The sequence below is a fragment of the Dipteris shenzhenensis genome, chromosome 10 (assembly GCF_047967505.1).
Source record: "Dipteris shenzhenensis isolate YYH24624 ecotype China chromosome 10, Dip_SZ_1.0, whole genome shotgun sequence".
Taxonomy (NCBI): Eukaryota; Viridiplantae; Streptophyta; class Polypodiopsida; order Gleicheniales; family Dipteridaceae; genus Dipteris; species Dipteris shenzhenensis.
This window is the reverse complement of record NC_141605.1, coordinates 47,955,498-47,970,158: the sequence shown is the minus strand read 5'-3', so window position 1 is coordinate 47,970,158 and position 14,661 is coordinate 47,955,498. Positions and strand designations below refer to the sequence as shown.

Sequence of the window (14,661 nt, the reverse complement as noted above, 5' to 3'; positions counted from 1 at the left end):
AGAAGGACTACTTTAGAAGGAGTTTGTGGACGACAGAGGGGGCTCGCTGGAGTAGAAGAGGCTCTTCTCGATGAAGGCGACGGCTAGGGGAGCTCAGGGAGCTATGATCGGGTGAGAGAGGTAGCTTAATGACGTGTGTGTGGAGAGCTTCAAGGAGCTGGAGAAGGAGAACCATGAAGGACCAGCAGGGTCGTAGGCACGGACCTCGTGTTGAAGGAAGGACTGTGTGAGCTTTGAAAGGAGGAGCTGCTGCTTGTCGAGGGGGTCGCAACGACTACAAAAGGGAGCCTGTGAGTTTCGAGAAGGGTGGTGGGCACCCGGAGGATCTCAGACGACAGAGCGAGAGAGCTTCTAGGGTGATGTCGCAATTACAGACTGCAGAGTCTGGAGGGAGGTCGAGAATATACGGGAGGAAAGCTGTGAGACTACAGGATGATCTCATGAAGGTGACGGGCGACAGGTTTCTAGAGACGGAAGGATAGGACGCTCGTGGAGGCTTCCGTCGATGGGCGAGGAGGTGTGTGAGGGAAGGGCAAAAAAGGGAAGCTCGATTGTTTGGTGAACTCGCAAAGGAGCTGGGAATCTCTACGAAGCGTGCAAAGTTAGAGAACCTGGGGAGAAGGTGATGAGCTCGAAGAAGAGGCGGTATCCAACGGGCTAGCTGGGTGACAACTATGGAAGGCTAGAGCTTCAAAACGAAGCAAGGGGCGTCACTATTACAGGGAGGATCTGGGATAACGGAGAGAGGTCAATTGTGGCTTGGTGATGGAAGCTTCTTGTGGAAGGAGGACTCTAGTGGATGCATGATCGTGAGCTACTGCAGATCGAATTCCACGATATGGAGACGGGAAGGTAGCGGTTAAGAGCGGGTGGACGTGATTATGCACGCAAGGATCATAGTTATTGGAGGCTCGTAGTGGGAGTAGAAGAAGCGGTGAGGGGCCATGAAGAGGTAAGGAATAACAAGGGTGGCGCAGAGAAAGAGTGACGGGGCTATATACATCCCCGTGCATATCTTGTAGAGATATAGTGTATGCTTGTATGCTTGTAGCATACCCGGTGCTCATTGTTGATTTTAGAAGAAGCTTGAAGTCAAAGAGAGCCGGGATTGTTCTTCACGGATTTAGTCAGGGGAGATATGAGCATGGTTGTTTATAAAATGAGTTGTCAGGATGTGGTCATGGAAATGATGCAATTCTGAAGTTGTCATTTTCTGGAGAAAATGTGGCTAGAGTGTGAGTTGTATCAGAAGGTGTGTAGAGAGAAGGATGTTGAATGAATGCCTTTTGCCTTGTGATTGTGTTGTTCGGGTGTTTAAACGTGGATGAGGGTGGCTGTGAAGGCGGGTTAGGCTCTATTGCTTTTGTCCATCCACGTTTTGGTGCCTCCACGGAGGAAGTTCACTTCAGTTTACAAAGCTGAAGGAGCAGGTGTTCTGAGACGTGTTGCAAGCAATGGGGAGGAATCCACACGAGAGTGATACAGTGTGACTGGTGTGGAGAATGTGGTCACAGGAAGGACAGATGTATTGAAGTCCAGCTACGTGTGATCCGACTTCGAGCCAGAGTGCAGAGAGCTTTGAAAGTGCTTGCCCGCAGGAAAAAGAATGCTCTCTTCGGACACAGGATCGAGAGCAGAGTCCTCACTTCCTCCCTTGGATAGGGGGAAGGGGATGGTTTACACTATTGATCCTCTTCCCTCAGAAGGGATCCTTCACACTCCGGTGTCTGGCCTGATTCACAGGAACTCATTTTCAGCTCCGGCAGATGCTTCAGATTTCCCAGAGGAGGAGTTTGTGCCCTCTACTTTTGGTGAGCCATTGATTGGGTTTCCTGTTGATAGGGCTTCTTCATCAAGTGACAAGGTTCTTTCCCCTGTTGATTTTCCGCCACTTGGTTCCATTCCTCGCTCCTCAAGCAGGAGGTTTCCCCCTGTCGAGGGGTTTGTTTCCGCCACTAGGTCGGGTAAGGTGTTCCACTCTACATCCGAGAGTCAATGAGGATTATTAGCTGGAACATACAAGGCCTAGGTGGCGTCCCACATCGCCGCTGCAGACAGCTGATCCGGGACTAGCTTCATCCAGGTGTTACTGGGGATTCCATTGATATCTTATTTATTCAAGAGCACAAATTGGATTCTAGAGATTGTGCCAAGTCAGGCAAGTTGCTTTCTGGCCATACTTTTTGGTCACCTGCCTTGGGCACTAGGGGGGACACTTCTATTTCAATTTCGTAGTCGGTTCTCCCCTTAGTTGTTGGACACGGAGTCATTATTCCCTCTAGGGCTCAGTGGATTATTCTTTTGATTAGAGGGTGTAAGGTTGGTTTCCTTAACCTATATGCCTCCAACATTAGAGGGGAACGTGTCATTATGTGGAAGGATTTGCTCTCCTGCGCCCCCATTGCGGATTCATGGGTGATTGGAGGTGACTTTAACATGGTTGAGTTACCGTCAGACAAAAAAGGAGGTAGAGAAGGACTTCACTCTTTGGAGAGAGCAGCTTGGGATGCCTTCCTTTTTCACTACTGTGGCAAAGATACTTGGTTGGACGATGCCTTTCTTATTCAGCCACAGTCCCTCATGTTCTCTTGGTCGAACAGGAGGCAGCAGATGCCTATTCATGCACGCATTGACAGATTCTATGTAGATGATTGGGCACTAGACAGAGGTGGATCGGTATGCATTGCTGCTGGGGTTTCCACTTCAGACCACTTTCCTGTTGTGCTGGCTATCTCACAACCTCACTTAAGAGACTGGTCTGCCAACATCAAGATTCCAGATGCCTTGTACACAGAGCAGGACCTTACAGCCCTGCAGACATGGGTTTCTTATGTCTAGGGTGGGCAGTCGTATCCATCACATGTAGCTGCTGCCCTTTTTGGTATTAGCGACTTCTACCACTCAGTTGCTTGTACCAGGAGACGAGATATTCTCAGACGTGAGATTGGTGTTCGCCAGTAGTTGACAGCTTTGCAGAGGGAAGAGCACAAACGGCCTTCAGATGCTTGGATTCAGGAGCGCCTTGCTGCAGCAAGGACTCATCAGCAGATATTACTTGATCAAAGAGCAAAGTATGCCTTTCATGCCAGGGAGTCCTTCTGGATTCAGATGGGTGGCAGAGTCAATAAACACTTTTTCTCTACTCTTGGCCCTAGAAATAGTAGAGAGAGTCTATCCCAGCTTATTGACTCACATGGGGTTTTACAGACAGATCCAGATGATGTCATGCGCATAGCTTCAGATTTTTATGCCGCCCTTCTTACTGCAGATCCTGACACACGAGATAGAGAGGATGCTAGATAGGTTATTTGGTAGAGCATCCCCTTGTTGGTGAAACCGGATATGCATGTTTTGCTTGATGCACCTTTCACCAACACAGAGTTCAGGACTGTACTTTCAGCCCTTCACAAGGGCAAGTGCCCAGGTTCGGATGGCCTCACCCCTTCTTTTTTCATTGCATTTTGAGATATGATTGGAGACTACATTACATCAACCCTGCAGGGCATTTGGGACTCTGGCGAGATGCCCGGGACATTCACAGAGGGTCTCATCCACCTTATCCCGAAAGGAGGTTGCAGAAATTTAGTGTCCCAGTGGAGGCCTATCACACTTTTGGGGGGATGTTACAAGATTCTAGCCAAGGCAATCAGCGTCCGATTGCAACCTCTTCTCCCAGATCTTATTCATGACACTCCGACGGGATTTGTGCATGGCAGAAGCATTTTTTATAACATTTTCTCTTTTTGGGAAGCTTCAGAGTGGGCCATGCAGAGCGGCCAAAATCTAGCCATTCTACTCTTGGATTTTGAGAAAGCTTATGACAGAGTAGATTGGGGTTTTTTGGAGGGCACCCTTCTACGTTTTGGCTTTATCGATGCTTGGATCAGAGGTGTTTCCTCTTTGTACAGATCAGCCCACAGCCAGGTACTTATTGGTGGGGTAAGGGGTGAGAGATTTCATATTTCCAGATCAGTCCGTCAGGGATGCCCCCTTGCTCCTTTTCTTTTTTTGTTCGTGGCTGAAGCTATGAGTATCTATGTTAGATCTCAAGCTGACATCTTTGGGCTGAGACTTCCCATCAGAAGGGAAGAGGAGCTACTTGACAGTGAGTTGGCAGATGACACAATAGTTTACTTGGATGCCACACCACAGATGCTCACTTCTTTTAGGACAGCATTGGATTTATTTTGCTTGGCGGCGGGGGCGCAGATAAATTGGCATAAATCCAATGGCTTTTGGATCAGTGATGAGGACACTCTAGTTTGGGGACTTGACATAGGATTCACTTGGGTTCAGAGGGGTGTGCCTGTCAGGTATTTGCGCTGCCAGGTTTTCTTCCACGCAACAGTTTGCTCCCGTGTTGGAGAGCATCAGGAGGAAGCTCCTTTTTTGGAGCTCAGCCAAGCTCTAGGGTTGTGGTGGTACCAGGAACTCTTGGCCACGGCTTGGTTTGTTTGTTCATGCTAGTGCCGTTCTAGGGACTGCATCACTCAGCTCAGGAGACCGATCAGAAATTTTCTTTGGAGTGGGCTTGATGGCACAGCAGATGCGTTTAGCCAGGGTGGCTTGGGAGACCCTCATCCTCCCTACACAGAAAAGGGGTCTCAATATCATTGATCCAGATCTACAATGCAGAGCTTTACTCTACAAGATGGTGGTGCAGGGACTTATGCCAGGGCAGGAGCCGTGGAAGGCATTTCTTATTAGCAGCATACAAACATGCACACCTTCTTCAGGAGGAGACTAGATGAGCAGTATTAGGTGGATTTTCACCACAGCACACCTCAAATCACCTTCGTCTCCTCTCATGGTTGCCATACTGAAAGCATGGGTCAGTTTCAGGAGCACTCTTCGGAGGATTCCTCCTTCCTCTCGTGAAGAGATTAATAGGCAACTGATCATGTGGAATGACAGTTTATTGGATGATCATGGCAGACCACTTGGTGCCTCACTCTACATGCAGTGGTCCAGGTGGGAGAGGGGACCCGCATCATCTTTGGGGTCATGGAGCTTTCCGCAGGCTTCCATAGGAGACCAAATCTCAGTTGACAGGACATCTCAGAGGGAGTGCAAGGAGGATCTTGCAGATTGAGGCAGCCCTTCCGGCGGATTAGGTAGACACAGATGATATGCCACTCACTTGCTCCACTTGGGCAAGTACTTTTACGAGAGGCAGTGTTCCTCTTCAGGTTTTGGCCTTTCGAGATGCACATGAGGATGCTTTAGTCTTTAGTGTGCATGATGGTGGCAGATTGCTCAGGTCCACAGAGGACATCTTGCTTGAGTCTGCTTTTCAGCCTATCAGGGTTTATAGGTCTTTTGATGCAGGGAACACATTCAAAGTGGTTTCTCGACCCAGACCCCTGGCTAGTCTCCACCAGATCTTGGAGGCTTTGGCTCTACGGGGGAGTTCCCATTAGGTATTTGCAGTGGGACCCTAGAGAGTGGGAGTGGATTGACGCAGGGCATCAAGAGAAGAGCATCCCCTTCTTTTGTTACACGGTCAGTAATGCCAGGAGATTCCAGCTCAGTAGTAGAGGTTGGAGACCTTCCAAAGTTCCTCATTGGGAGACATTTGATATCACTACGGATTAGCAGAGGTGCTTCTGGAAGAGACTCTGGAAATCCCACAAGAATAGAAAGATCACTCTCTTATTTTGGCTTTCTATCCATGGTGGGATTGCAGAGAACCTTTAGAGATCCAGGTTCGGAGCCGACCCTGCTTGCCCTCGTTGCCTCTCTGCTTTGGAGACTATTCAGCATTGCTTATGGGATTGCAAACAGGCAAGGATGATTTGGATGGGGGTAGCCAGGATTTTCAGTCACTTTGCCCACTCCCCATTCTTTATGACATGGGGCTCAGTGGCTTAGCTTTCTCTTACAGGGCCTCAGGTATTCTATGAGAGACTTGACTCCTCTCGGGCCATCTCGATTTGACGTCATCAGGTTGAGTCATGTTCGTTGGATGTGATACCACACCTTCCTTTTGCAACTATACATGCCTCTATGGATACCTCTTGGGAGATTCTAGCGAGCATAGCATCCTGGCATATCTGGAGAGCCAAATGCACAGAGGCATTGGAGGGAACTCAGGTTCATCCCTCGCACACATTGGCTAGTATCTGGACAGACAATCTGGACAGACACTGTACATACCTTGATGGCCGTATGGACGAGTATGCAGGGAGACTCCCGTGCAGCCTCAGCTAGGACGGCTTCTTTCTTTAGGGAATGGAAGGATTATCCTTTCTTCTCTAAGACTCCTACAGGGTTGAGGTGGCACTTTCAGGCTCAGCCTTGGTTGTTTTCCACCTCACTTTGAGGGGGTTTATTTATCCTCATGATTTCATGATGTATTCCGCTTAGAGCTTGCTCTCGCGGGTTTTTTCTCTTACTTAATAGAAGTCTATTTCTTGAAAAAAAATAAAAACTTATAGAATGTCTTGAAGAATTTGAACAACTGAAATGCAAACTTTTTTTCAGATACTTTTGTAATTTTGACCATAAATAACAGAGAAAAATTAATTACCCAAGTCTGTCAACAAATGGCTTCAATGCCATCACTCTTTTTTCCTTGATCCGTGGCAGAACATTATCCAAATAAAATTGCGCCGAAGCATACTTGGGAATATTCTTTACTGTGCGTCTGCATGCACAAACAAGGAAATTAGGTGGCCATCACTTCCCTGTAGTCAAGCAATAGTCGGCCTGTGAATGAATGAGGGTTCTCTGGTCATATTAACCTGATGCTGGTATATAGCTCTCCTTTCTCTGTAAACCATGTAGGAATTTCCTTCACTATTCGTACATCATCCTTTAAATAGTTGATAAAATGGTCTACATCAAAAATATCCTCAAATTGCCTGCAGGGAACAAAAAGAATCTTTAGAAAAAAACAGACATGAGAAAACCTGAACTAGTGACAAAAAAAAAGATGCTTTGAACTTCTGGGCATGATCAAATCTACATGGTTTAAACTCGCATTGTTAGTTTCTTGGATGCAGAAAACAATGCGAGAAAAGCAATAAAAATATCCAAGAGAGCTCAAAGAAGTAATATTTGAGCCAGGAAACATACCAAGACATAGCAATGCCCAAAGAAAACTGGAAGCTCATCTGCTCTCTTGAATATGGACACAGAGAGAGAGAGAGAGAGAGAGAGAGGGTAGAAGTAAAAGGGGCAAGCGAAAGTGGCAATCACAAGAAAAATATCTCCTCCATCTCTGAATATGATTTGGTCTTCTTCATTCTCAAACTTCAACAGCCCATAGTCTACCAAGGATAAGCTGAAGGAGCCGCATTTTTCTTGCTCCACATCTCCATCTCTTACATTTGGTATCAAAGCCTGCCTGTGAGCCTGCCCTACACTCCACACTCCATGCCAAGCCCAAGAGAGGAGTTCTATTGCAAGGAATCTCACCCACAGCCTCAATTGACCTGTTTTCCTGCAGCCGCCACCCTCAGCCAGCAGTTGAAAGTTAGGCGCCTGCAGAAGGTAAACCAGATGCAAGCCCAATAGAAGCGGTCTCTGTTCCACAAGAGACCTGGTCGTGTCGGGGGAGCTCAGATGTAGATGGAAGACCCCTCTACAATAGATGGTAACCACCGAATGCTAAGCTCTCTTGGATCCAATCACGAACCTGGCTCCTGGTTGACATGAGGCCAACTATCCTGCCTACCAAGGCCCTGTCTTGAAGTGACTGTGCGGCTTTCTTCACCTTAACCAAAAAACAAAGCCAGCCAGAGGCCAGTTGTGGGCTGCTCAAAGAGGGACAGCACCAAAAAGAAAATGCCCTGAAGAACCACGAGGTGCCTCCAAGATGAGAACTCCAAAAAGCTGAGAAAACAACCGCCTCCCAAACTGCCAGGAGGACTTCGAAAAGAGAGCTGAAGAGCTGGGGTTACCGCCCGAAAACACCTAGGGGATTTTTATTTTTATTTGGGGGGGGGGGGGGGGGGGAAGAGCGTGCCATCTCCAAGGGAGGCACAACCATCGACCCCTACTTCCTACAGGCAACGCGAGCCAATGGGGGGGACTGCTGGCCAGCCTCCCTAAGGTATTGAGGGCGGGCTGAGGCCCTCCTAGCCTCTGAGAGCCAGGCCAGGGACCCAATAGGCCCGCACGGCGCTGCGGGCAGCATCCAGGCCCCCAAACGGGGGGCAAACCCTTCTACCGAGCCGCAGGCTGAGGCGCAAGGGTATGCGAAGGGCAAAGGGGAAGTCAGGGGCAGGAGGGAGGAGAAACGGAGCAGCAGGAGGCGGCAAAGAGGAAGATTTTGTTTGGGGGGGGGGGGGGGGGGGGGACACGAGAGAAGCTTACATGAACAAATGCTTAGAACCAAAAACTACACAAATAGCAACTTATTGTACAATCCAAACAAAAAGTTTGATATGAAGTCTTGACAGACTTTGAGTACATCAAAGAACCCTTCAACCCTGTGTACACTGCATATTTTGCTCCTGTGGATCATTTTTCCTAGCTCAATCTACTTCACTCATAACTCAAAACAAGTGCTTTAGGAGAGACATATGCCCTCTTTCATCCAGGTTGCATGCATTTAAGACAGCAGGTCTTGAGTCTCAGGTTGAGACCAAATAGAGAAATCCCAAATTTGCTGTCAAATCATCATTGCAGTAACCAATAAAGCTCATGTTTAATCTTTCAAATCATCATTGCAGTAATCAAGAAAGCTCACGTTTGATCTTTCCAAATCTGGTCCTGTTTCATCAATGGAATGATCAATGTGACATTCATAATCTTTGCCACAGCAACAGCATTGCAGATCTACACCGCAATAGCCAAACAAAACATTAAAATAACGAGAATCTGATTTTTTCAAGTATCAAGAAAAGAGGGAAATGTGCAACAGCTAATTAGACTAAAGAATCAATTAGAACATGGAGCAATCACAAATGTCATTTGCAAAATAAGGGATCCCACAGCAATACGCTGCTGGTTCAGTCCACCCTCCGCATGCACAGCTAAATATCCATTTGTCTCATTCTCTGCTGGAAGGGCTGCGGATATAAAACCACAAGATTTCTGAAATCTCTGAAAAAAACATCTGAGGGAACAGAAAAAATGAAAACTCATACCAATCACTCAAAAGGCGACATTTAAACATACGATGATATTTTGTGCAAAAGCCACCTCAACCAAGCTTAGATCAATAGATGTTTGGCCTTACAAGCATGCTCGTGAGCTCTCCTCTCAGCGCAGGGTTTCCAGGACGTCGTAGCAGAATATGGATTCTCCCAAAGAGAGGGTGACTCGCTTACCTGCATAAATTAAAATGGGAAGATTCAAACAAGTGACAACAAGTCCAGAATTTGTGCCCAAATTCGGCATCATAGACAGACAAAACACTGTGGGGTCAAATTTTACACACAGGTAGTGCTTCAATTGCACGAAGAATGCAAAACCTCAAAATGTAGGCTTTGTCACGCATGTGTGGACTACAAGCTACAACATTCCCACTCATGCTATCACACCCAAAAGTAGGCGCAAGCCATTGTGCACACCATGCTAAGCTTTTATCCAAGGTCGATGACAGACTCTGCCATGACAGCTAGCATTAGAGAGTACAGCAAATCAGATAAATTGCATATGATCACATCCAACCACAAGAGTTATACAGACATTTTCATCATTCCTATATGCCTACAAATATAAAGTTACACAGAAAATATGCAAGTACCTTTCTTCCTCTGAGCTGAAATTAAGTAGCCTGTTTTTTCCTTTAAAAACATCACTATCATTAGACAAAACTATACAGAAAATGGGCATCCTATGCAGATGTCTGTTAAAAACTGGACGACTGCAAAAAGGCCATGCCAGCCTAAGGACCAAAGCAGCCCTTCTTTAGTTGCATAATTCTAGAACACAAAGGTGAAAGAAACCTAAAGACAAAAAAACACAATAAGGGGATGTAGCTGACAACGACCATAACTCAATACCTCACATGCAAATCTTCAGCTCCTTAAAAAGTTCCCCATTGATCTGAAATAGCGTTGGGACCACACTAGCACATCTCTGAAACAATAGCTATTTTAATCTGACCAAAACTGCTGCCAATTCCCTATAATAAATTAGTAGATTGACACTCTATAACATGCAAGCATCAACTCTTCCATATGTGATGAGCTACCAAGCTGTTAACCAACCAATAAAAGCTGTGGCAGTGCAGTCTAAGGTACTTGATTCACTCATGCATAAGTGGTGCTCCATCACACTTCTGGAGGCCCTCCGCAGTGAAGAGGGCCTATGTAATGAGGAACTAGGTCCTTCTCCAACCTATGTGACGTGAGATGTAAAAGAAATCATGCACGAGCTCAAGGCAAAGGTTTCATGATCCCCAACTAACTAGAGTGGACACACAAAGTGTCCCAAAATCCATGTCTTGACCTGTATATGGCCTGTTGACAAAGTATGCTTATTAAGTGCCACCACCTCCAGCCATGTGTCCAATATGCCACCATGAGGCATATAATATTCCAACAGTTTCACAAAGGGAAAGTCAAGGAAGACTCTCCACTACAGCACTCCCTACTTCACCTCCTCTTGATAGCTCATCCTTCTTCCCTTGCTTGTGATCCCTTCTTCCTGCCCACCCTTTCCGCCTCACATTCCTTCCGCCGATTCAGGCTGTTCCTCAGCCATATGCCGCTGTTCCATCAAGCTCACTGTGGGCTCAAGGAAGGCCTAGACCAGGCCCTTGCTTGCCTTCCACCACGCTAGGGCCTGTATGGCCTTTCACACCCCTCCAAGGGGCCTCTGCAGCCACCATTTCTGTTTGCAAGCCCCAGCCCTCACCCACCTCTCCAAGCTGCTCATTGGCAGCTTTGAGAGAGGTAGAGGTGCCTAACAATCATAGGCCCTTCGGCCCTTCCCTCTTTCTTATGTTCCCTTTTCCCTTTCCCCTCCCTTTTCTCCTTTTTCCTTTAAGCTAGCAATTTGACAAAGGATTCAGAAGGTGTCCATTTGGTCTAGCCAAAGGGGCTCTCACATGGCAGCACCCTGGACACCCCTTGGATAGAGGTGTCTTCTGTCAATGTGTAGAGGTTTCAGCACTCCCAAGTTTCTGCCTACAGTGCAGGTAGATGGGCCACCTCGCCAAGGCCTAGCCATGCTTTGCGAGCCACTCATCCCCTTTGACCGTAGGCACCTTGGATCGACAATAGGACAAGAGGGCAGATCAGACCCGACCATCCCCTAGGCAAAGCTCCCCAGCCTCCTCAGTCCTAAACCCCTTGGGTTGCCCCATGAGAAGGGGTTTGGATTAGAGGGGAGGGCAAGAAAAGAGGAAAGAGAGCAACAAAGAATGCCACACAACTGGCTTGACGTACACAAGGATGGGATCTCAGGCTGAGACCCCGTCACACAAGGGAGTAGACAATTGAGTCCCACCTTGACTGCACCAGTCAATTCCATAATAGCTCCCCCCCATCCCTCCACCTCCTCCTCTTGACCCTCACACCCACCCGCTCCACATCATCTTCTGACCAGCCCTCAATATCGCTACCTCATCCCACTTCCCTCCCACTACCTCATCCAACCAATTATCACTCTTATCATTTTCCCTCCTTCTAGACCTCTCCCTCCACCTCCTCCGCCCCCACAGTCTCAAACCTCTCCATCGCCCCCCCACCTCTTAGTGTCTGACCTAGGTACTTTGATCTCATCATCACATGTGTTTGGCCCCAATTCTTCATCTTATCAGGACCCTCTCTTCCAGCTTCGCGGACGCAATCAATGCCCAGGCTACCCACTACCCTAGAGGCTAGTGCCTAGGACCCTAGAACCATTGCACCCTTTTGGCCCTAGAGGTTGTTGCGCTGATTTTGCAGCCCTAAAAAGGGGGCTGTTAGAGTTCGTCATCTCCTAGCTGTCGGTTAGGGAGAGTGGGCTTCTACTTGGGTGTGCTCCGCCTAGAGAGAGGTGTAGTGTTTTGATCCTTTCTCGATGTATTTATGCAAGTTATGAGGGGGCTTATGCCAGGGTCAACTGGTGGGTTAATAGCCTGATTTGAGGTTGGTTCGGGCCTAGTTAAAACCCTAGTTTTAGGCCAAATTCGAGACTAGCCTAGTACCTCGACCAAGGACGAGTCAACCGAGTTGACCAAGCTCAAGTCAACTGACATGACTAGATCGGGTTAACCTAACCAGACCTGATCTCGGCCAAATAAGCAGTTTGGTCAACCAGTTTATTGCTAATTCTCTCTATATATATGAGTCTTTTGGCCCTTAGATTCTACACATTGCAGGTGCAGTTCCAGCCTATTGTTGGTGTCATTTGAGGTGCAGTTTAGCCTCAGTTACCAGACCACCAAAGGCGCAGTTCTAACCCGGGGGTTGTGATCATCTCTTTGGAGGTTTCCTCAACAGTATATGCAGAGTTTTAACAATACTCATGTGTAATCTAATCGCTCTTTAGTTGCAGTCTGTTATCTCTCTATTTCGCAAAACTGCTCTCTATTTCTCTTCATACGTTCCACTGCACTTTGACAGGGGCACCATTGAAGCAGTAGGAAGCACTCTCTTTGGGACTTTGCTTGGATTGCGTCAAAAAGTAACGTAGGGACTGATGATCCGTCTGGACCATAAAATCAGTTCCAAGAAGGTAATGTTTCCAAGTGGACAAGGCATGAAGTACAGCCAACATCTCCTTCTCATAGATCTGCAAATGCTTCTCAGCTGGCTGTAATATGCAACTCTCATAGACTATAGGGTGCCCATCCTGTGTTAGAACAGCTCCAATACCATTCTTACCACAGGTATCAACGTGCACATGAAAAGATTTTCGCAAATCAGGAAAAATCAGCACCAAATTCATTATAAGCTTCTGTTTCAGCTCCACAAAAGAGTAATTTACTTCCTTTGTCCACAGAAACACCCTTTCTTTCTTTGACAGTGCATGCATAAGAGCCACAATATCTGCAAAATGACGGATAAAGCAGCGGTAGTATGAACGCAAGCCCAAGAAATTGCGAACTTCATATAAGTTCTTCGGTTATGGCCAATTCTTTATTGCTTCCACTTTAGCCAGATCAATCCGAACCCCTTCCTTGGAAACAATATGGCCCAGAAAATGAATTTGAGCCATGAAAAACTCACTCTTTTTGGGGTTAATAAACAACCTCTGTTTCTTCAGCTTTGCAAACACAATTGCTAGATGCTCCCGATGCTCCTCTTCATCTTTCGAAAACACAATCATGTTATCAAAGAACGTACCAACAAGGGCTATGTGATTCCGAAAGATCATGTCCATCGTGTGATTGAATGTCGTAGGAGCATCAATGAGGCCGAAAGACATGACCAAGAACTCATACAATCCAAAAGAAGTCCCAAACGCCATCTTATGTACATCATCTAAGCGGATGCGAACCTGGTGGTACCCACTCTTAAGATCAATGCAGGAAAATACAGCTCCCCACTTCAACCTATCCAAAATATCATCTATCCTGGGTATCGGGAAGAATTTTTAATAGTGATCTTGTTCAAGGCATGGTAATCAATACACATACACCAAGAACCATCCTTCTTCTGCACTAACAAGACTGGAGAACAATAAGGTGACGCACTTGGCTAAATCAGCCCTTTCTCCAAGAGTTCATTAACCTGACTCATGATCTCCTCCTGCTACGCCGCACTGACCCTGTAGGGTGGTTTATTAGGCGGACTACTACCAGGCACAATATCAATCCCATGATCCTCTGGCCTTTCTGGCGGAAGCTCACTAGGAATTCATTCGAAAAACAAACTGAAAACTGATTTTAAAAAACAGCTCTTTCTCTATCCATACGAGAAATAGGATGCTCTTCATTCATAGTAGGCGAGGAGTTCCAAAACGGCAAGTTTCGAAAACATTTCGGGGAAAACCCGAAACATCTGTAAAAACGTTTCGTGCATAACAAGGTATTTAAATATATTACTTTTTCCCAAAAAATCAAAACATTCTAGATTATTACCACCAGAGCTCCAATACTTGAAGAAAACTCATGAAACATAGTACATAGACATTGGATATGTCACTGCGCGGTGAGAACTTAGAAGTTAGAATTTGAAATTTGATTCTTGAAACATATTACTAATTCTGAAAATTAAAAACACATCATTGTACATTCAAGAGTCAATAGTGACATGGTTCAATTTTCAAAGCTGAAATGATGCTAATACTAAATAGGTACTCCAGTGTTGTTGGAAAATATTAAAAAAGAGTACATAGCAAAAGATGAAAGTACTGAAGTAGTCAAGAGTCAAGACTCAAAATATGAAAGTACTACTAACTAGAGTAGAAAAAGAGTCCTCAGTCAATGCTCATGACTCATGACTCATGAGTCATCTCCTCCATATCCTCAACATCCTCTTCATCCTCGCTCTCGCTAGCAACGGATGACTCCTCAAATGTGTCATCATTTGCAGGAGGTGGTCCAGCACTGCTACTTGCATTTGCTAGAGGTGGTCCAGCACTGGTACAAGCCCTCTCAGAAGATCGTGTCGCATGAGATGGAGCTGAAATCTCCTCATATAGCATGGATTAAATGTCTCTCTCCTTCTCAGGAACGTCTGGAATGCCCTTGGTTTTGTTCATGTCAATTCTATCAGGATTGACTTGTTGTGGCTCAATGAGATTCCCCTTCTACTCCAGTAATCTCAAATTGCA

At 46.5% G+C, this 14,661-nt stretch overlaps 1 protein-coding gene across 2 annotated transcripts in view; it reads right to left on the bottom strand.

Annotated features, from left to right (window-relative positions):
* The window catches only part of LOC147897913 (O-fucosyltransferase family protein), a 51,111-nt gene that overhangs the window by 23,537 nt on the left and 12,913 nt on the right, over positions 1-14,661 (bottom strand). For both annotated transcript variants that reach the window (XM_087380571.1, XM_087380572.1), the window contains exons 3-7: positions 9,188-9,278; positions 8,941-9,017; positions 8,696-8,784; positions 6,744-6,863; positions 6,530-6,646 (exon numbers count right to left, since the gene is read on the bottom strand). In XM_087380571.1, the coding sequence (XP_087236697.1) occupies positions 6,530-6,646; positions 6,744-6,863; positions 8,696-8,784; positions 8,941-9,017; positions 9,188-9,278 (494 nt within the window). The remainder of the gene's footprint in view (positions 1-6,529; positions 6,647-6,743; positions 6,864-8,695; positions 8,785-8,940; positions 9,018-9,187; positions 9,279-14,661) is intronic.